The 22,041-nt window shown below is 47.2% G+C and overlaps 3 protein-coding genes and 1 pseudogene across 4 annotated transcripts in view; 3 read left to right on the forward strand and 1 right to left on the reverse strand.

The window, feature by feature from the left end:
- The first annotated feature begins 5,449 nt into the window (after window positions 1–5,449).
- On the forward strand, window positions 5,450–5,933 carry Atoh7 (atonal bHLH transcription factor 7). The gene has a single exon (XM_005360127.2). The coding sequence runs from the start codon at window positions 5,450–5,452 to the stop codon at window positions 5,882–5,884; it is 435 nt and encodes a 144-aa protein (XP_005360184.1). The 3' UTR covers window positions 5,885–5,933.
- A 9,083-nt stretch (window positions 5,934–15,016) lies between these two features.
- On the forward strand, window positions 15,017–16,031 carry LOC101990058 (nitric oxide synthase-interacting protein-like). 2 transcript variants are annotated; one of them, XM_005360129.2, is made up of 2 exons: window positions 15,017–15,552; window positions 15,628–16,031. In XM_005360129.2, the coding sequence occupies exons 1-2, from the start codon at window positions 15,017–15,019 to the stop codon at window positions 15,920–15,922; spliced, it is 831 nt and encodes a 276-aa protein (XP_005360186.1). In that variant the 3' UTR covers window positions 15,923–16,031. The 2 variants fall into 2 exon arrangements, with proteins under 2 accessions (XP_005360186.1, XP_005360185.1); XM_005360128.2 differs by having other exon boundaries at window positions 15,017–16,031.
- Window positions 16,032–17,198: 1,167 nt separating this feature from the next.
- Window positions 17,199–22,041, reverse strand: part of Mypn (myopalladin) — a 78,453-nt gene continuing 73,610 nt past the window's right edge. Inside the window, exons 18-20 of the mRNA XM_005360442.2 lie at window positions 21,221–21,386; window positions 19,654–19,787; window positions 17,199–18,168 (exon numbers count right to left, since the gene is read on the reverse strand). Of these exons, the coding sequence (XP_005360499.1) occupies window positions 17,999–18,168; window positions 19,654–19,787; window positions 21,221–21,386 (470 nt within the window). The 3' untranslated portion in view covers window positions 17,199–17,998. The remainder of the gene's footprint in view (window positions 18,169–19,653; window positions 19,788–21,220; window positions 21,387–22,041) is intronic.
- Window positions 18,702–19,010, forward strand: LOC106144133 (annotated as a pseudogene).

The raw sequence follows: 22,041 nt of genomic DNA on the forward strand, positions 1-22,041 counted from the left end.
TGAGTGAGCAGCACTGGTTTTTTTAAATATTAAACTTTAACATTCATCAAGCTGGCTCAGAGAGTTAAAGCACTTGACACTAAGCTTGGTGACCTGAGTTTTATCCCCTGGTTCTACACGGTGGAAGGGAAGAATCCACTCCGGAGTGCTGTCTCCTGACCTCCACAGGTGCACCATGGCCTGCGCACCCAGACACATACAAATACATAAATGTAATTTTTAAAACTTGGATTTTGGGGACTAGGAAGATGGCTCAGCAGTTAATAGCACTGCCTGCTTTTGCAGAATACCAGGCACCCAATCTGGGGGCTCACAACCTTCCACTGCTCCAGTTCCAGGGGATCCAGTCATGCATATGGATACAGCCAAACACTCACACATATAAACATAGAAGTAAAATCTTCTTAAAATTGTTCAAAAACATTAGAATCTAGCATTATTAACTTCCTCATTTACCTTTCTTGCTTTTTTTTCGTTTTAAACCAGAGAAAGGAAGCCCCAACTGTCTTGCTACAATTGATTCACCTTGACACAAATTGGCTAATGTTTTGAAAGTGCTTCATGCCAACTGCTGGCTCTTTGTACTGGGTACAGCTATGGCAGTGACTTTGCCATGTGGAATATACACCCTGGAGGTGTTAATGATGACGAGGTTGATCTCCTTAGCTGAACATCAGCTTCAATAAGAACTGCAGCCAACCGAGCACCCTGCGTGGGTTTGCTGAACACTCTCGCGAGACCGTTATGTGTGCACTTATACCCTCCCCAGAGAACTTACGATACACATCGCCCACCAGAAGGAAGCGATGACACCAATTCTAGATTATTCAATTCTGTTTCTTGTGCCCAGAACAACCCCTGGCACATAACAAGTCGATAAATCACCCCTGAGTGCACAGCCGTGTGAAACAAGAAGGCTGGTGTGTCGTTGTCAGTGACAACAGGAGGGAGACACTCAGGCATCTCCTAATGGATTCCACTTAGCCTTATGATACAGTATCATATTGTTTTAACTTCTCCTTGTTGGAGGGGGCCGAGGCATGGCCAGGGAAAAGCCGCACCGGATGGTGAGGATGAACTTCTAGAAGCCCAACTTCAAACTCCAGACACCAGAGTGTCTAGACATTTAGAATAACTTCAGCCAAGGTGCTTAAACTGCTGATGGAACAAAGAAGCAACAGTAACAAGGTGAACAGACACCCCCTCCCACAACCTGGGAACGGACATCAGTGGCTGGCTGGGGCCAGTGTAGCCTGGGCTTTTAGTGTGGTCTGGCTGACTCAGGAGCAACCTAGACGGTAATGAGAGCATCCTTTGGGGCAGGCGGCCACCTGCTCACTGGAAAACAGCGGATGTCATGCTTTCGGAGCAGGAACAAAGGCAGCAAGTTTTTGCCCGTGGCTTTTGGAGGACACAGTTTCCCCCTAAGAGGTTGTTAGCAGAAGGATAAAGAATTGGGTTGCTATGAGAACAGGGACCACTCTCTGGTCTCTTGTTTCCTCACTTCTTTTTATTCACTCAACCTTTTCCATTTATTTATTTGCTGTTGTTTTTGGTTATGTTAATCTTAATTAATTTATTTATGTGTGCATGTGTGTGGAGGTTAGAGGGCAGCCTTCAGGAGTGATCGCCTTCCATCATGTGGCTCCAGTTCATCAAGCTTGGTAGCAAGTATTTTACCTGTCGAGCCTTCTCACTGGCGTGTGTGTGTGTGTGTGTGTGTGTGTGTGTGTGTGTGTGTGTGTGTATGAAACAGGATCAACCAACTAGGCAGCCCAGGCTATCCTCAAGCTCAGGACTCCTCCTGGTTCAGCCACCCCAGCGCTGGAATTGCAGAATGGCACAGCATGTCCAGCTTCCAACGATGTTTCTTAAGCATCTACTTTGTCCTAGACATACGTCTAGGTGCTGAGAAAGTAGTTCAGAGCCACACAGAGGAAGTTCCTGAATCACAGGAGTTCCCAGACACAAAAGGGAGGAAACAGAACATCAGAAAGAGCCAGCCGGGCATCTGGGGACATCGCATTTGAAGCCGCAGCAGCAAGCATGAGGGACATGAAGCTGGAGGCAAGCTTTGGCCGGGGCAGGGAGGTGAGAAGCAACTTTGAGGGCAGCAGTTAGAAGGCAGAAAGCTGTTGGAGATGAAGCTGTTTATGTCAGATAAGGATGAAGAAGGCAGCAGGTGGCTTGGTTTGGGAAAGCAGGGGACACGAAATTTCCCTTCAGGAAATGAGTTGTATTAGGAAAGATGCCCTCAAGACCATGGGAGCTATGATAGGCTTTACGGAGGGAAAGCATGAGGAAAGAGTACAATATGTCAGAGACATAGATCCCTTTAAAACCTGGAGTAGCCAGCAGAGAGGCAGAGGCGGGTGGATCTCTGTGAATTCAAGGTCAGCCTGGTCACGGAGTGAGTTCCAGAACAAACAGGCAAGGCTACTGAGAGAAACCCTTGTCTCAGGAAACCAAACCAAATCAAATCAAACCAAACCAACCCAAACAAAATAAAATAAAAAACAACTAAAAACATCAAAACAACACATACAACCAAAAACAAAAGCTGGGATGACACTTCATTTTGAAAAATAGCTTAAATAGTAAAAGACAGTCAGGCATGGTGGCGAAACCTTTATTCTCAGAACTCAGGCAGATCTCTGAGTTCAAGGCAGCCTGATCTACAAAGCAAGTTCCAGGGCAGCCAGGGAGGTTACACAGAAACTCTGTCTCAAAAAAACAAACAAACAAAGAAACAAAAAAACGAGTAAGAGAGCCAGCTCTTATGGATAGTGAGTCCAGAGGAGAGTCAGACAAAGGAACCTATCTGGCTTTTCAGGGTGTGCTGGAAGTTATACACCATGTGATTTAATCTGGTCTGGAAGGAGCCTGGAGAGGTCAGGAACTTGGAAGGATGGCAAATCAGCACAGCACATCTCTGGGGAGATGGTTCGGTGCATGAGATCATGTATTGCATAAGTATTGAAGACCTGAGTTCAAATCCCAGCATGTGTTTGCAGCCTCAGGGCTATTGTGGGCAAAGACAGGGGCACTGTCTGAGGCTTTCTGGCTGCCAGTCTAGTTCAAGGATCAGGGCGAGATCCAGCCCCCAAAGAGTAAGAGGAGTGGCAGAGCTGGTGTTCAAGCTTATTCTCAGGGGCATTGTAAACACCGCCTACTCTCTCCTCCTTCTGTGGCCCCAAAGACAAACCAAGGAACGATTCCCCCATGGTTCACTCTTCTCTCGGGGGTCTGTGCCGACTGTCCATCATGACTGCTCAGGTGTGGGGTAACTGTTCTCTCAATGTCCTCCAGGACACCTTTGGAAGGTGTTACTAGCTGCCCATCAAGGCCCTTTATTTTAGCTAAATGGTGCAAACTTTGGATCATTTTCTTGTCACATGTAGTTTGTGTGCCAGTGTTTCTTTTTCTTCTCTTTATTATATGCTTTTGAGTCTCTGGTGGGTGGGCCAAAACCTTACCTACCCTGGATACATGATTTGCAAAACCACATATCTTATTAATACCGTGAACAATAATGGGCAGAAGGTGCAAATGCACTGTTTTGCAGGGAGATAATCTACGGTGCACCCTAGAGGACTCTTCAGGGGAGAAGGGGGAGCTAAATGAATAGGAGGAACAATAGCACTAACAAAGCAGACTTCCGTGAAAACCTTAAAAAGCATAATTGACATTTTGAAGACTTCTGTCCCCAACTCGACTGTCAGGAATCAAGAGTGACAGAGCTGAGTGGTGCTGTGCAGAGGTCTGTGTCCAACATCTGCCACTCTAAAGATCATTAATGTTCAGTTGCATCCCATTGTCTTCAAGTTGTTCGACTTCATTTTGCTGCCAGTGCTTCAGCCGGGGATTAATAAACTATTTATGGGTGGGAGGGCAGGGCTTGAAGTCAGGGTGATGATGGTATTGAGTTGTAGCTGAGGTGCTGGAGGGGAAATAAGTCCAAGTTAAAAGGCTCTTGATTTGTATGAGCTTGTAGATGATTTAATCGAACAAAAATATCTGAGAAGATTGCTGACATACTCATGTTTCAAAAGCAGAGAGAGCTTACGCGGCCCTTCCTGAGATATCCAGAAGGGAATGCTGGATTGAAACCATTTGGAGCCTGTTTCTTTGCCTCTTGATTCCTTTGAAACACAGGAAACAAGTTGGGATGAGAGAAAGAAAATTACAGGTTTTTCTGTAAATCTAGTAATTGTCAGTGGTGGACTCATGTTTTGTTACTGACGACATACTAGAATATTGAGCTCCATTAAGAACTATCTCTGAAACTCGCAAATGACGTAGATGGTTCCATTTTGCACATGAAGATACTTTATTGCATTTAAATGCTAAGTAATGAGGTGATTGCTTATCGTTTCAGTGTGTGCCCCACAAACATCAAGGAGCAAGGAAAGGGAGTAGAGACCCTGAATTAACCTGCCGAGGTCTTGGAACCTGGGAAACTCAGTCACATGATTAGAAAATAGTACATTAGAAAATAGATACATTTGTTATCTTTGACTATGCTGCAAATGGTTTCATTGAAACCTATTTGCAGAGTCCCATTTCAGGCTTGTAAGACTATCAGGACTTCCCAATTTGTCTGAATTGATTTAGTCAGTTAAGTGAAAATGTGGATATTTTGCAATGTAAAATTGCCACTTCTCAACAAAGCAAAAGCTTGCTAGACTTCAGATACACCTCACAATGTCAAAACCAACATCTTCACGCAAATGATTTCTACTTAAGCATTTAAAACCCCAGGCTTTATTTTTGATATGTAAGCTGCCCGCTGGTATGGGAAAAGACGGGCCACGCTCTCCCTCCACCCCCACCTTGTTATTCTATTGGGGACAGCCAGGCCAGGCCACTCCAGATGGTGTGTTAGTTAGCGTTGGACATAGCTTTGGAGAAACTTAAACAGACGAAGGCAGTAATGTCAGGATTTTGCTGAGGGTCGCCCTCCCTCCCCCCCTGCAGTTCCCAGGGTAGGAAGGTGCGGAGATGGAAGCGGAGGGACGCCCGCCCACCTGCCACCACCTGTTCCCTCCTTGAGCCCTAGGCTATAAATTCTCCTCCCTCACCGCTTCATCCAGCGCTCTCCGACTTCTAGACATCTATTGGGAGGGGTCCGAGCGGTCTGCTAAGGTTTCATCACCCCGAAAAGCAGTCTCAGGCTGTTCCAGAAAACTAGAAGGGCCTTCTCTCCCACCCTCAGAACCGCCCGCAGCAAACAGCAAGGAAGTTTCCTCCTTTTTCAACTTCATGTGGTTGGGGGGAAATGACATTTCCCTGAGCATCCCTTCCAACTGCATTTGAGCAAGGGAAGCGACATCAGCCTGGCTATCGAGCAGCACAGAAGCCAGGATCCCACACTGCCTACTGTACAGACTGCACGTGAGTCCGTCTGTGACTTATTCTCTCCCGGGAGCCAAGTAGAGCGGCAGCGTGGATGAAGTCGGCCTGCAAACCCCATGGCTCTCCGGCGGGAGCGCGTGGCGCGCCTCCGTGCGCAGTTGCGGTCGAGCGCACCGGGCCCGGGCGACTTGAGAGCGCGGCGCGCAGGCGCCTGGCGGCTAACGCGCGCGAGCGGCGCCGCATGCAAGGGCTGAACACGGCGTTCGACCGACTGCGCAGGGTGGTGCCGCAGTGGGGCCAGGACAAGAAGCTGTCCAAGTACGAGACGCTGCAGATGGCGCTCAGCTACATCGTGGCGCTCACGCGCATCCTGGCCGAGGCCGAACGGGACTGGGTGGGGCTGCGCTGCGAGCCGCGGGGTCGAGAACACCCCTACCTCTCCTTCCCGGGTGCCAGGCTGCAGGAGCCGGAGCCGTATGGCCAGAGGCTCTTCGGCTTCCAGCCCGAGCCCTTCCCCATGGCCAGCTAAGCCATGGGGTTTTTAGGGTGGCCTGCGAATCTTAGGGAGAGAAATCAGTCACCTTACAGGTTAATTTCCTTCGCCTTTCAGACCCGCGGATGAAATCATTTTATTGCCCTCCTTCCTCCGCTTTTCTTGTGTTTTGTAGATATCATGAATGGACATTGTGAATGACTTTGGGCTGCTGTGAAAATAATGCCCTACCACTTTTAGCTTAAGATGGGGTGTGTGGGGGGGTCTAGCTGAGTTGGTAGAGTGCTTGCCTAGCATGCACAAAGTCGTGGGTTCGTGCCCCAGCGCTGCTTAGGCAGAGGTTGGTGATCACGCCTGTAATCCTAGCATAATTCGGGAGGGGGAGGAATATATATGGGACCCTGTCTCAAAGAAAACTCCTTTATTGATTGGAATCGGATTGCATTAGACTCGTCCTGAGTCATCCGACAAATAACTACCTTCTTAAACTTTGCAAGTGAAGTTATATTAGGTGTCTTGTGTATGTTCGGGGCAGCTACCTTGTGTAAACGCATTTATGCTCCGTATATTGTGTGTGCATGCATCAGGTAGAGTCGGCTTTTTATTTTCAGGGGGGGAGGGGCCTGGTAGAGTACTTGAACATGAGCGCTCTGTATTTTTTTAACTGTGTGGACATTAAAATATAGATTTTGTAAAAACACAACTGCTGCGAGTGTGTTTTAAACTTACATGTTTACTAGATTTCTGGAAACACTCATGACCTGTTGGGGCGGGGGAGCGGATGCTGAGGGCTTCCCTGGTATGGACAGGGTGTGTTTTAGCCCACCACATCTGGTGTGGTAGCGTCACCATCATGGCTAGTCAGAAGAGAGCAAGCGATGCATGTGGAATTGGTTTGAATTAGTTTCACAAGTTTGATTAACCATTAACCCTTCATCTAGAGGGGCTGTGGTCAACAGCATGTGTGAATTTGGGGAATACCTGTGCAGAGCTAGGAAAAGCAGAACCCTGGAGTTATCCGTGCATGTGGAACTTCTCACACGCCAGCAAAAGCAACAGCCCCTAAATACTTTTGATTATGAGTTCCAAAGCCCAACTAGTATACAGTTTTGTGTATTAGATAACTCTGATTTGATAATTGGGATATTGCCATCAAAATTCTTTTCTTACCTTAGTACAAGCTGGGGATGCAGCTTAGTTGGTAGAGGGCCTACCAAGCCAGGCCCTGGGTTCTAGTCTCAGTGTGCTATGAAGTTACAATCCCGGCACTCAGGAGGTAGGGGGAGGAGGGGAGTTCCCAGTCATCTTTGGCCACATAGTGAGTTTGAGACCGACCTGAGCTACATGAACTCTGTCTTAAAAAGAAAAATAAAATCCATTGAGGGAACATGTCTATCCTAAAGAAAAATAGAAACAAAACAAAAACAAGACTGTGGCCAAGGGCGGGGGTGGGGGTGGGGCTCCCTTTCACCTGCTGCTCATTAATAATTTGACTTTGATTCTTTACTGCAGATTACAGAGCAAAATGCTTAACCTACTGACTCCACAACTCTTAGAAGATGCTATGATAAAACACACACACACACACACCTTTGTGAAGTCAACATTCATATATCATCCATCACCGGAATTATCTTTATCCCACTATTTCTGAAGTCCTGTCAGCTACAGCACTTTTTCTACTGTCCACATTCGAAAATAATTTTCTTCCTTTTTAAAAACTCCATTGACTTCTAATACGACGACACAGCATAGGGGCGGCTTTTTCTCAACACAGCACTGATATTATCGAGCACCTGCTTCTTCCCAGAGTTAGGAAGCTATATCCCTCCCCAAACCTACACAGCTGGAAGAGTCGTGCCTGTGCTGACCCGGGCAGGACTGCAGGTTCCTGAACCCTTCAGCAGTGCAGGACCAGTGATAAGAGAGCTTCTAAGGGGCACTGGGCAACTAGATTAACAACCGGTGGTGGTGGAAAGCATCCCCCCCCCCATAATACTTGCTTATCTTTAGTGTGTCTTAGAAAAGACTGAGGTATTTTGCTTATTTAGCAGTTAACCCAGCACGCAGGAAGCAGAGGCAGGTAGATCTCTGTGAGTTCAAGGCCAGCCTGGTCTATATAGTGAGTTCCAGGACAGTCAGGGCTACACATAGAAACCCTTGAAAAAAAAAAAAAACAACTAAAAATCTAAACCAAAACCAAGCAAACAACCACACACACACCAAGAAAAACAAAACAAAAAAAAACAAAAACAAAAAAAAAAAAGATGTAGCTAGGCACGGTGGCCTGTGATTCCAGCACTTGGGAGGCTAGGCTGAAGCATGAGGAGGCAGAGTTTAAGGCTAGCCTGTACTACTTAGTGAGAACTGAGTCAGCCTGGGCTATAGAGCAAGACTGTCTCAAAAATAAAATAAAACAAAATGTACACGCATCTCAGCCTTAAACTGTTTATCGTCAAATGATGTTTAGCGACTCTGATTTCTCTATTCCCTCGTGTTAAAATCTTTTAGCAAGCTGATGTTAAACAGCATGCATCCATTTCCTCACGCCTGCCCTCAGCAGTTACTGCCCGATCCTCAGAGTTTTGAAGCGTGTGCCCTTTGTCTCGCAGTTTTGAGGCTATTGCTCTTGCGAGTCTGAAGTGGCTATTACTCCCGAATTAACAAAAGGCTGTGTGTTGGCAGTTCTCTGCGTGCATCAAGGATGCTAATATAATTAGGCAGAAATCAGAGGCGAACGTATTTTTAACTAATATGCAATTTTTTTTGCACTGTACAGGTTTTTATTTAAAAAAAAAACCCATGATATTAGCAACTTTTTAAGCACACTGATGAGCACTGCATTGTCAAGTTTGTAAGGTGCTTTGGTCATTAACTCTCCGAAACACTGATCCACTTCAAGCAAGAAAAGGCAACTTGTGGCAGAAAGGGCTTCCACAAATACCGGCAGAGCCCACGTGACTGGTCACCTTAATGGTAAGGTACAAAGCCTTTCAGCTCAGGCGCTAGTAGAGGTACTGCCCATTCAGGTTACCCAAGGACTCTGAGAGGGCTCCAGTCAATTTTGAGGGAATTTGCCTATGTTTTTGGTTTCTCTCACATGGGGGGCTGCAGACCCCTGGCCCCCTGACTTTCTTTGCCTGCCTCAGACCCTTTGCCTGCTGGAGTGAACTGAGCAAAACAACCTGTTTTCCTGTGCCTGCAGCTGCTCTGAGCACGAGACCCTCGTGAGTTCCTGATGACAGGGGAGTGAATTCTGGTGGGTTTTACAGCTGGAAATTCCAAGAGCTGGGACGTGGCTATCAGTTAAGGATCCCTATATAAGCTTCCCTGGAGCACAATAAAGTTGGCATTCTTGGCATTCTTTTCAAGGATGACCCGCGTCCCCGCGTCTCTGCCTGTCGTGTGTGTCTGTGTTTAAATCTCTAGCCTGGTTCCCGGCTTGCGCCTTTCGCCTTTCGTAGTGGGGGCACCAAACTGTAGTGCAAACTGTACTGTAGCGCATACTGTACCGTAGTGCGTACACGGCACTTTACACTCTAGCAGCTTCAAGGCAAGTCTAGCCTTCCACACATGCGCACACACAAACCTCTACAGCCATCCCGCTGATCAGACACGAAGGATGTCAGAAAGTAACTGCTTTTGTGAATGAAGCTATCTGTGACCTTCGAGGACTCTCCGAAGAGGCTGGTGCGACGGCTCAGAGGGAAAAGGCTCTGCCCAACGCTTAGACCTGTGTCCAATCCCTGGGATGCATGCAGCGGAAGGAGAGAGCCGACTCCTGAAAATCGCTCTCTGCCCTCCGTATGCACGCTGTAGTACACGCGTCCCTCGCCAATAAATAAATTTTAAGAATTTGTTTTTGTCTGTTTGTTTGTGTTTTTTCGATGCAGAAGGTTTGGAGTCTGTCCAGGAACTAGCTCTTGTAGACCAGGCTCCTCTCTTGAACTCACAGAGATCCACCTGCCTCTGCTTCCCGAGTGCTGGGATTAAAGGCTTGCGCCACCATCACCCCCCTTGAGAAATTATTTTAAGGAAGACTGTCAACCATTTGTTCTGTGGAGTTCATTTGAAAGGCTTCATTGGAATACCAAGCCAGGACTACTGGCATGGGACTTTGATCTCTGTGGAGCATGCCGCTCCAAGAGGGGCTTTTGGAAGCGGCAAAATGAGATTAGTGCTAGCAGCGAGCATTTACAGAGCACTGGGGGCAGAGACCTGAGAAGGTAAATGCAGAATGGAGCTGGGTAGCTACAGAAGGACCCAGACACTCTAGCCCAACATATTATAGACACAAACAGGGAGGAAATGGACATTCTCTTCTCTTTTGACTGTTTTCCCTGGCTTGCAGTCCTTGATTCTAGCTTGATCTAGAGCAACGGTCGCTGCCCCTTTGGCAAACCTCTGTCTCCAAAAATGTTTAATTACAATTCGTGACAGTAGCAAAATTATAGTTATGAAGTAGCAACGAAATCATTTTGTGACTGGGGAGGGGGATCACCTTTACCACAACATGACGATCTGTATTGAACGGACCACGGCATTAGGAAGCCTGAGAACCATGGCTGTAGAGAGATAGACATTTAGAATTCAGTCATGAGTTTGACGGGCTGTCTAGATTCTCTTGGGGATCTAGTGTTAGGTGATAAGTATGCAAGCCCAGACATTCTGGGATTTATTTACAAATGAGAACCGAACATTTACTCTGTGAGTGTGTTTATGCATGACGGCTTGCTGCAATTGGCTCTCTCCTTCACTCGTGTGAGTCCCCAGGGATCGAACTCAGGTCATTCAGACTTGGCAGCAAATGCCTTTGCTCCCTGAACTATTGTGATATTTTATTTGTGTCCTAATAAAAAAAGCTTGTCTGAAGAGCAGAACTAAACCACTAGAGACCAGGGAGTGGTGGCACACACCTTTAATCCCAGAATTCAAGGCCGCTCTGCTTCTGTGAGAGTTAGAATCTGTGAACAGCTCACACAAAGGTGACCCTAGTCCTCAGGAGCCTTTAATCCAAGCACTGGGGAGGTGGAGGCAGGAGTGAATGTCTCTGGGTGGAGAGAGATATATAAGGCGGGAGGGGACGGGACAGGATCTTGGTGCAGTCTGAGGTTTGTTGGAGACCCTGCAGTCTACAGTCGTGCTGAGGATAGAATTGCACTTTTGTTTGTCTGAGCCTTGGCATAGGTAAGAACTCTCTAGTGGCTTGGCTGCTTTGTTTTTCTGATCTTCAGCTTGAACTCCAATATCTGTCTCTGCGTTTTTATTAATTGTGCTACACTGTGCCATCTTGCCAGCCTTATTTATTGTGCGACAAGACTTTTCCTGCTGAGATGCAGCATGCCCATCTAGTCACCCTAGGTACGGAGGCCACGGCAAGCCAAAGTTCCTTTCAGGAGTCTGGGTGAGGGGTTACCACAGGAGCACAGGTAACTCAAAGACAGCCGCAGCACCTAAGCACACTCTGGCATTGGGTGACAGCTCACACAAGCTGGGAATCTAGAGCATACACTGCACAGCCTACGGACAGCTCCCAGGTTGGAGAGGGTCCTTCAAGGAGCTTCCGTTGGTCTAAGCATCTTCCAGGCAGCTGGTCTGCTCTTAGAGTCTTCTCTGCAGTTTAGATTGTCTGGGAGTGCCTCTCACTGTCTGTATGGTTTAATCCTGGGAAGGAGGGGCTTAAGGAATCGGGTCTATCGGTGAGCTCTTGGGCTGCTTGCGGTGAGTTTTGGGATCAAATCACGACACGAAAAGACTTTTCCCCCTCATTCTAAGCTGCTCATTGGATTCACCTGAGAAACTTTAAAAACTGTGGATGCCAAGGGGGGAGCGAGAGGCAGAGACAGGGTGATCAGTTCGGGGATTACCCAAGACTGTCTACAACAGGCGAATGAAAACCCAAACCCAAACCACGGACACCTGTCTCACAACCCAGGCGCTTAGTTACTTAGTTGATCTGGAGTGTAGACTGGTGCGTGTGTATAATTTATTTTTTATTTTATGTGTACGGTGTTTTATATGTCTGTGTGAAGGTGTCTGATCCCTGGAATTGGCATTACATACAGTCATGAGCTGTCATGTGAGTACTGGGAACTGAACCTGGGTGGGCTCCCTGGAAGAACAGCCAGTGCTCTTAACCACTGAGCAATCTCTCCAGACTATATATACATATATATGTATACGTATATATTTAAAATACATATATATATTTAAATTTTTATATTTATTTATTTATTTATTTATTTATTTATTTATTTATTTATTTATTTTGGTTTTTCGAGACAGGGTTTCTCTGTGGCATTGGAGCCTGTCCTGGAACTAGCTCTTGTAGACCAGGCTGGTCTCGAACTCACAGAGATCCGCCTGCCTCTGCCTCCCGAGTGCTGGGATTAAAGGCGTGCGCCACCACCGCCCGGCTCTTAAATTTTTATTTTATTGATATTTATTGAGCTCTACATTTTTCTCTGCTCCCCTCCCTGCCTCTCCCCTCCCCCTTTCAATCCTCCCATGCTCCCAATTTACTCAGGAGATCTTGTCTTTTTCTACTCTCTACTTCCCGTGTAGATTAGATCTATGTAAGACTCTCTTAGTGTCTGCATTGTTGTCTTATGTGGTGATATTTTGTTTGTGTTTTAACAAATACAGCTTGCCTGAAGATCAGAGAGCAGACCTAAATCACTAGAAGCCAGGGAGAGGTGGCACACACCTTTAATCCCAGGACTCAGGAGACAGAGGCAGAGGGACCTCTGTGTGAGCTCTGTTTCTCTTTTAGACAGATTCAATCTCATGTAGCCCAGGTAGGCTTTGAACTAACAAAGGTGATCCCAGCACTTGGGATCCCATGCCTTTAATCCCAGCACCAGGGAGGTGGAGACAGGACGTGATATGGCTGGGCAGAGAGACGAATATAAGGCGGGAGGAGACAGGAGCTCAGTGCAGTCTGAGGTTTGGTGGAGACAGTTGCAGACAGTCTGAAGACAGATCACCCCTCCAATCTGAGCATTGGTAGAGGTAAAAGGTCGCTCCCGTGGCTGACCACTCTGCTTCTCTGATCCTTCAGCTTTCAGCCCCTAATATCCGACTCGGGGTTTTATTTATTAAGAACAATTAGAATTGGTGCTATACACTTAAATTTTAAATTAATCTTAAACCAGTAAATATTTGTTGATGAGTATTCTGTATACAGCACAAAATTTAATGCCTCACATAGCCTATATCACATAGTATGTACCGACAAGTGGGTAGCCCGGACCTAGAGTGAGCTCACCAAGGGCAAGCAGGCCAGGGTACAGAGTCTACGTGCTTTATAAACCCGTGTACAAAGCAGTCTTCTGTTCCTCCAGACTCAGGACATTTGCCATGAGCTTTCAAAGAAAATGTTTTATTTGGTTGGTGTGTGTGTGTCGGTGTGTGTGTGTGTGTGTGTGAGAGAGAGAGAGAGAGAGAGAGAGAGAGAGAAAGGAGAGAGAGAGAGAGAGAGAGAGAGAGAGAGAGAGAGAGAGAGAGATGATGTCACAGAACCAGTGGCATTTGATGGGCTTAGAGGAACACAAAGTTGCCACGGGTGGAGACTGGTAGAGGCAGAGGAGAGGCCAGACCAGAGACAGGAAGTCCAGACAGAAGGCTACGATAGCCGGTCAGAATGAAGAAGGAAGTCTGAACCCAGGACCTCAGGGGCTGGAAAGGAAGGCTTTAGTAAGAGTCAGAATAAGTAGGCCTTCAACCAGGCATGGCAGCTCATGGCTGTAATCCCATCCCAGAACTCAGGAGGTGAGGCAAGAGGATTGTCTTATAGGACAGCTAATCTACAGAGTAAGATTTTTTTTTCTAAAAACAAAACAAAGCTGGGTGCAGTGGTGTACACCTTTAATTCCAGCACTCGGGACTTAGAGGCAGGTGGATCTCTGTGAGTCCAAGGTCAGCCTGATCTATAGAGTGTGTTCCAGGACAGCCAGAGCTACATAATGGGACCCTGCCTTGAAAAACCAAGCACGGGGCTGGAGAGATGGCTCAGTGATTAAGAGCGCTGGCTGCTCTTCCAGAGGTCAAGTTCAATTCCCAGAAATTGTATGGTTTTATGGTCTGCTAATGCTGAAGCAAGCATGGGCAGCCCGTATATGGCGGTTCTGTTGAACTTGTCCACGTTGGGTTTCATGGTCTAAGTTGATGAGGACGCTGACCAGGTCTCTTCCTCAAGAGGGTACCCGATCTCCTTTCAAATGGTTGTGAGCCACCATGTGGTCGCTAGGAATTGAACTCAGGAGCCATATAGTGGCTCACAACTCAGGGTAAGATAATCAGACATAAAGACAGAACACCGTATATATGATAAACAAATAAAACTTTTTTTTTAAAAAAAAAAAGGAAGAAAAAACCCAAAACAAGGGCTGGAGAGATGGCTCAGCAGTTAAGGGTCCTTACTTTTCTTTCAGAAGACCCGAGTTTGATTCCCAGCACGCCCATCAGCTGCAGATGATTGGATGGACGTCTTCTCACCTCCCAGGGCCCTCCCACACAAATGTGCATACTCACAGACACACATTTAAAAAGTCTTTTTAAATGATAAAAAAAAAAAAAGAACTTGCCAACTGCATCGAAGAGAAAGAAATAGCTTGGCTGTTTCTTACTGGGTGATGAGAATGACACATCCTTAAACCAGATTGAGCAAAGGGCTTACAAAATGGAAGATGGTAGGGTGGTGGTGGCCCACGCCTTTAATCCCAGCACTCGGGAGGCAGAGGCAGGTGGATCTCTGTGAGTTCGAGGCCAGCCTGGTCTACAAGGGCTAGTTCCAGGACAGGCTCCAAAGCAACCCAGAGAAACCAAAAAATAAAAAACGGAAGACGATGGGCTTGTTTGTGGGTGTGCTACAAATACATTCACAGATATCTAAGTTTACTTAGATATCCTCCATTTCAATAGAGTTCTAATTCACTGATTTTTTTTTCCTCATAGACATTCTCAACAAAGGGAAATTCTGCCTCTCAGGGAAGAGTCAGTCTGGAGATTGGAGTCACCGCAGCTTGGAGTAGGGCAAAGGGGCCAGGATCGCTGCCAGTGCACAGGACAGCCCCTAAAGTCAGCATCGCTGAGATTCAGAAATCCTGATCGAAAACCTAACCCGGGACACAGTTGAAGCAGCGGCGGGTCGGCGAATCGTCTGTGAGGATGACGCGGCACGCCAAGAACTGCAGCGCCGGAGCGGTCTACACCTACCATGAGAAGAAGAAAGACACAGAAGCCTCAGGCTATGGGACCCAGAACGTTCGACTGAACCGGGACGCTGTGAGGGACTTTGACTGCTGCTGTCTCTCGCTGCAGCCCTGTCGTGATCCTGTGGTCACTCCAGATGGCTACCTGTATGAACGGGAGGCCATCCTGGCGTACATCCTACACCAGAAGAAAAAGATTGCCTGGCAGAGGAAGGCCTATGAGAAGCAGCGGGCAGCCCTCAGAGAAGAGCAGAGACAGCTTCAACGAGCTGCAGCCCAGGACCGAGCTCGAGGCTTCCTGGAGAAGGAGGCAGCCATCCTGAGCCAGCCCCTGAACCCCTTCATGCCCAAGGCTGCCACCTTACCCAACACAGGTGATGAGCAGCCAGGGCCCAGTGCGGGTCCCCCAGGCAAGGACAAGGACACAATACTGCCCAGCTTCTGGGTTCCCTCACTGACGCCGGAGGCAAAGGCCACCAAGCTGGAAAAACCATCCCGCATCGTGACCTGCCCGATGTCTGGGAAGCCACTACGCATGTCAGACCTGACGCCCGTGCGCTTCACGCGGCTGGATGACTCTGTGGACCGCGTGGGGCTCATCCCACGCGGTGAGCGCTATGTGTGTGCAGTGACCCGAGACGGCCTGAGCAACGCCACGCCGTGCGCAGTGCTGCGGCCCTCTGGGGCGGTGGTCACTCTGGAGTGTGTCGAGAAACTGATTCGGAAGTACATGGTGGACCCCGTGAATGGGGATACCCTGACAGAGCGTGACATCATCGTGCTGCAGCGGGGCGGGACGGGCTTCGCAGGCTCGGGAGTGAAGCTGCGGGTGGAAATGTCGCGGCCAGTGATGCAGGCCTGAGCTATGACCTAACAAACCTGCCTGTGAACGCGGGGAAAACAAAACAAAACAAAATCATAAGCTAGTAGCGCCAACTGGAGAGTTGAGACTTGTTCTATTTTCAGTGAGACAGCACCACCTAGTGTCAAAATATAATATTTTTGTTGCTGAATAATAATAATAAAGGACCAGATTAAAAAAATACTCAGTGTGCTGGCATGGGAGATGAAGGATAGTCATAACTGGCTACACTTTACATAGTAGACAGAATGGTGGTATTATACGCATTGCACAATTGAATATATATGCCAAGCGCGAATGTAAGAATAAACAGGCATGATGGCACGATGAATATGAATATATAATATGATGAATATTGAATATTACATACACAGTATTCCAGAGGCAGTCTCAGGATTTAGAAAGCGATTCTTGGTTATAGAGATCTCATGATACATGGCCCTGTGGAAACATTTTACTACATTCCGTCTAAGGTTGAAGTTGCCCCTGAAGCTATCAAGTTGGTTCAGCTGGTGAGGGCAATTGGTGCCAAGCCTGACAACCTGGGTTGGGTCCCTGGGGTCTGGTGGAAGGAGTGAGCCGGTTCCCTCAGATTGCCAGCTAACATCTACTTGCGTTCTGTGGCGTGTCTCATTCTCTACTTCCTGTCACTGCCTACACCAGAGAAGATAGGCCTAAGCACTCAGCTGAGTCTTTGACTGTAATCATTATTCCCAAACCAGGCTAAAGGCATGTGCCACCATGGCCCAGTGGGTGTTACCTCTTAGAGAACAGGACAACTCAAAACTGAAAATAGTGAGAATTTTTTTGAGTGTACTTAAATGTGTGTGTGTGTGTGCGCGCGCGCGCGCGCACACACACACACACACACACACACGCCAGAGGACAACTTGTAGGAGTGGGTGAGTCCTCACCTTTCACCATGTGGGATCCAGGAATTGAACTCAGGTTCTCAGCCTTGGCGGCAAGCACCTTTATTTGCCGACTCAACTCTCCAGTCCCCTTATTCCTATTTTCCTGTCGCCCACGGTACCCAGTACAGCGTCTTACACAGAGTAGACACACCGCTGATTTGTTGAGTAAATTAATTTATTTTTATACTGCAAATTCTTGCCTTGAAGCAAAGAAGGTCTCAAGCCTTTCTAAAGCAATTACCATCTCCAGCTAAAAATTCCCAGCGGAGGGGGACCTGGCACAGAGAACACCAGAGATCTGAGCACAGGGATTTGGAAACAGACACTCCCAGTTCATATCCCAGGCTTGCCTGAAGCAGATGCCGTGACAGACACTCTCGGGGCCATGTTTGGATTGGCCTTAGAATGGTAGAGAGCTGAGTACGCCATCCCCAGCAGATGTCTGTTGAAGTCTCTGTTGTGCCCGGTGCCAATCTAGGCACTGGGTGTGGGTGTGGGTCTGCCTAAAATGGTGCAGACAGGCTGGTGGGAGCCATGTAATGAGTGCACTGTGAAATCTTGAGTGTCCTGGTTGGTTTTGTTTGTTTTTTGCTTTTAGATCTCAGGCATGTTTTGGCTTCTCATGTGACTGCACAGGCAGGATATGCAAGTGAAGAGTCTTACCACTTGGGCAGAGAGGTGCATGGCAAGATCCTCTAATGTTAAGTGGGAACTCATCTAGCGAATCCACCAAGATGACTGCTGTGGGTGTAATCCATGAAAGGTGATGGGCTCCCCAGCTTTCTCTTTTGCATCTATTCTAAAGTCACTAACTTCTCTCAGCCCTGGCTATGGCTCCTAATTGCTCCTAGTTGGGCCTAATGTCCCTTACACGCGGCGTGGGGAGGCACACTCCCTTCCCCCTCCCTCAGGCTGCGGTGGCAGTGGTATGGTATCTTTGGTTTGTGAGAATTGTCTACTTGCATCTCTAAGATGCACATCCCTAAACTCCCTCAACCAAGGCTCAAAAAGCCTTGGCCAACTTACTTAAAACACTTCCTGGCATGGGTCCAGCAGGATGGGAACTCACTCAAATGTGGCTGTTTGGAAGCCACTGCGTATGACCGGTCTTCCTTCCCCTCCACAGTCCACCCTCCTCACACAGCAGGCACGGAGATAATCCTTAAAGTTCATCGCTCTCCACCACACTCCGAGAAGTGCAGGAGTACACCATCGTGCTTTCCATGGAGGAGAAGGCAGAGAAGATGTCCAGTCCTTTGCTGCTGAGAGACCCATAGCGGCTGCCACTGGGACGGATGGACATGGGTGGCGGGATTTGCTGGTGCCACTGAGCTGGAAAATGAGCCAAACAAAATGTTAGGATCAAAGGAATCCATGGGAGGAGTGCTGATGCCTCGTTTCTAAAAGGAACATTAACACCTTCCTGCCTTGTGCTGGGTGGTGGTGGCTCACGCCTTTAATCCCAGCACGCGGGAGGCAGAGGCAGGCAGATCTCTGTGAGTTCAAAGCCAGCCTGGTCTACAGAGAGTTGTAGGCCAGCTAGGGTGGTATAGCAAGAACTTGTCTCAGAACAAATAAACAAACAACAAAATCTTGCACAATTAACGATTAATTGTTGCGTTTTCTCCTTTCCAGCTGGAAGTGTATAATTTTCAGCTCCAGAGACCTGACTCCCTCTTCTGACCTCCACAGGTACTGCACTCACTTGGTACACACACACACACACACACACACACACACACACACACACACACGTAAAAATAATCTTTAAAAAAAAGGATAGATAGAGGTGAGGGATGTTCCTCCTGCTGAACTTTGTGGCCAATTCCTGGAGCCTACTGGGAACAAAACTTCTAAAGGCAAATATGTCTGGAAGGCTGTGGTGCAAGGCCACTTTTGCTGGCTATAAGCGAGGTCTCCGGAACCAGAGAGAGCACACAGCTCTCCTTAAAATTGAAGGTGTTTATGCCCGAGATGAAGCTAAATTCTACTTGGGCAAGAGATGTGCTTATGTGTATAAAGAAAAAAACAACTCAGTAACACCTGGAGGCAAACCAAACAAAACCAGAGTGATCTGGGGGAAAGTAACTCGGGCCCATGGAAACAATGGCATGGTCCGCACCAAATTCCGAAGCAGCCTTCCTGCAGAGGCCATTGGACACAGAACTGTGTGATGCTGTACCCTTCCCAGATTTAAACCAATGAAAAGTAGATAAATAAAAGTGGATTTGTGCTCTTGTTAAAAAAAAAAAAAAGATAATCTCTGCTCCTGTCTTCTCTCTTTTCTTGGTAAGTAAGATTACAGAACGGCTCTGCAGATGACTTCAGAATTATAATCTGATAAAGTGAAATTATGGGCTACTGAGGTTGAGCAAAGAATTTCATGCATGTCATTTTTTTTCCCTTTGATTTTGGTTTTTCAAGACAGGGTTTCTCTGCATAGCTCTGGCTATCCTGGAACTCACTTTGTAGCCCACCCAGGCTGGCCTCGAACTCAGAGATCCACTCTGCCTCCCGAGTGTTGGGGTTAAAGGTGTGTATTACCACTGCCTGGTACACACCCCTTTCTTGTAAATGGAGTTTCTGCTGGAATTTCCAGAAAAAGAAGGAGCCCCAAGATGGCTGAACTGGTAAAGGCATTTGATGGCATGTTTTGACCACTTGATTTTCAAAAAACAAGACAAAACAAAAAACAAATGGCAGGGAGAACCCATCTTCAAAGCACAACAGAGAGTGTTATCTATCTCATTTACGCATGGAGATGATATTTAAACTGTCCTCAATGCACAGATGTTCCTTGAATGACCTCATCCTTACCATATATATCCAACCTAGCTGTGCAGGACACAATGCCAGCTTCATTCTTGGCTGACAGGGTATACCAGCCGGCGTCAGATTTCTTGGCTGGCTGGATGAGGAGGCAGACATAGCCCGTTGTGTCCTGGTGCATGCTGGGCAAGAGAAAGAACATGTTCACCTTTAACTTGGGAGCAGAAGCATTGAGGTCAATCTTAGGCTTGGGGAAACTCTCAGAGAAGGGACAGGGGACAGTTAGCTCCTTAGCCAAAGCCTAGAAAAGCCATCCTCTTGTCCCCTTACTTTCTTCTCCTCTTCCCTCCCTCCCTCCCTCCCTCCCTCCCTCCCTCCCTCCCTCCCTCCCTCCCTCTCTTTGAGACAGAGCCTCCTGGCTGGCCTGGAACTCATTAGATAGATCGAGTTAGCCTGAACTTAGAGATCCTCCTGCCTCTTCTTGCTACTGAATCCAGCTCTCTAATCCTCCCCTTCTTAAAAATGTATTTATTTGAGTATGTATGCATACCACATATATACTGATAGCCTGAAGAGGCATCAGATTCTCTGGAACTAGAGTTTCAGATGAATCACCATGTGGGTGTTGGGAATCAAACCTGGGTCCTCTGCAAGAGCAACAACTGCTCTTAACTGGTTAGCCATCTCTCCACTACCCCTCCTTTCTGAGACAGTCTCACATAGCCCAGAGTGACCTTGAGCACCAGGATACCAGGTCCCAAAGAACTTTAACTCCTGACCCTCCTGCCTTCCACATGCTGGAATACGCTATCACCTCTGGCCCCTAATACAGCTTTTTGTTTATTAAAAAACAAAGCAAAACCTTGTCTGGGACCTAATACGATTGAGAATATGACAAAAATATGCCAGATCTTATATGTTCCTTGCATAATTTTTAAGATTTATTATTTTCATTTATGTGAAGGTGTGCCTCTGTAGGTTTGTGTTCTCCATATATGCAGGAGCTTGTGGAGGCCTGAACCAGCTGCTGGGTCTTTAGAACTAGAGTTACAGGCAGCTGGGATTCACCCAGGGAGGATGCTGGGAATTGAACTCCGGACCTCTTCATTGCTGAGCCATCTTTCCAGCTCCTCCATGTATATTTTTAAGAACTTTTCATTTTGGAGGCAGGGCAGTATCTTATAGAGCCCAGAACAGCTTCATACTTGCTCTGTAGCCAAGTTGATAACTTTGGACTCCTGATTCCTCCTGAGTCTGGGGAGGGTGGGAATGCCACCACGCCTCGGACACGTGAGGTCAGTATTGCTTTCTCTCTCTGGTAACCAGACTTTTATTAAGGCAAAGTGAGAAGGAAAATAGACTTCTGACAGAGGGAGGGGCTCCACACACACACACACATCCCACCCGCTTTTGAGACTGAGTTTTACTCTCCCCTAGACTGGCTCGGAATTCACTGTGGCCCAGGCAGGCTTGGGACACGTACAACAGCCTGGCTGAAACGCGGTAGAGCCATATTCAATGAAAGAAGCCAGCTGTCAAGGCTGCAGGCTTATCTGGATGGCCCACCAGGCCCCTCTGAGCATGGATGTCTCCACAGAGACTGTGCTTGCTGTACCTGATCCTCTCTCTACTGAAAGGGATGGTCTCGTTGTCTTTCTTCCAGTAGAACACGGGTGGGGGCATGCCTACCACACGACACTCCAGTCTCACCGGGTGGCCCTCGGGAACACCACTGTTTTGGAGTTTCTCCAGGATCATGGGTGCTTTCTTCACCTCTTTGGCTAAAGAAGAGAAGTTACTTTTATATTTGAATAGTAGCAAGTCCCTTGAGGTTTCTGCCTCAGACGCATCACCTTTATTTTATTTTATTATTTTGTTTTATTTTATTTTATTTTGAGACAGGGTCCCATTGTATTGGCTGTCCTGGAACTTGCTTTGTAGACCAGGCTGGCTTTGAACTTTGCTTGTACTGGGAATAAAGTCATGCATCATCATCCCACTCAGAAATAGTCACTTTTAAAAAAAAGTTTTTTTTAATCCCAGCACTCAGGAATCAAAAGTAGGCAAATCTCTGTGAGTTTGAGGCCAGCATGATCTCTACAGAGCTAGTTTTAGGACACCCAGGGCTACACAGAGAAACCCTATATTGAAAAACCAAAAAAAAAAAAAAGTTTTTCAAAGTTACATTTAATTAATTCATTTGATTTGTGTGTGTTTGTATGTGTGTATGTGTGTTCCAGTTTGTGTGTGTGTGTGCCTATGTGCATGTGTTTGGATGTATGTGTGTGTGCCAGCTTTTGTCAGGAGTTATTTTTCCTGTTCTATCACTTGGAGTCCCGGGATTTGAACTCAGGTTAGAATGCTTGGTGGCAGAGGCCTTTATCCACTAAGTCACCTCAATAGTCAAATAATGACTTTTGAGAACATATCTCATGT

The sequence above is a fragment of the Microtus ochrogaster genome, linkage group LG2, assembly GCF_000317375.1.
Source record: "Microtus ochrogaster isolate Prairie Vole_2 linkage group LG2, MicOch1.0, whole genome shotgun sequence".
Taxonomy (NCBI): domain Eukaryota; kingdom Metazoa; phylum Chordata; class Mammalia; order Rodentia; family Cricetidae; genus Microtus; species Microtus ochrogaster.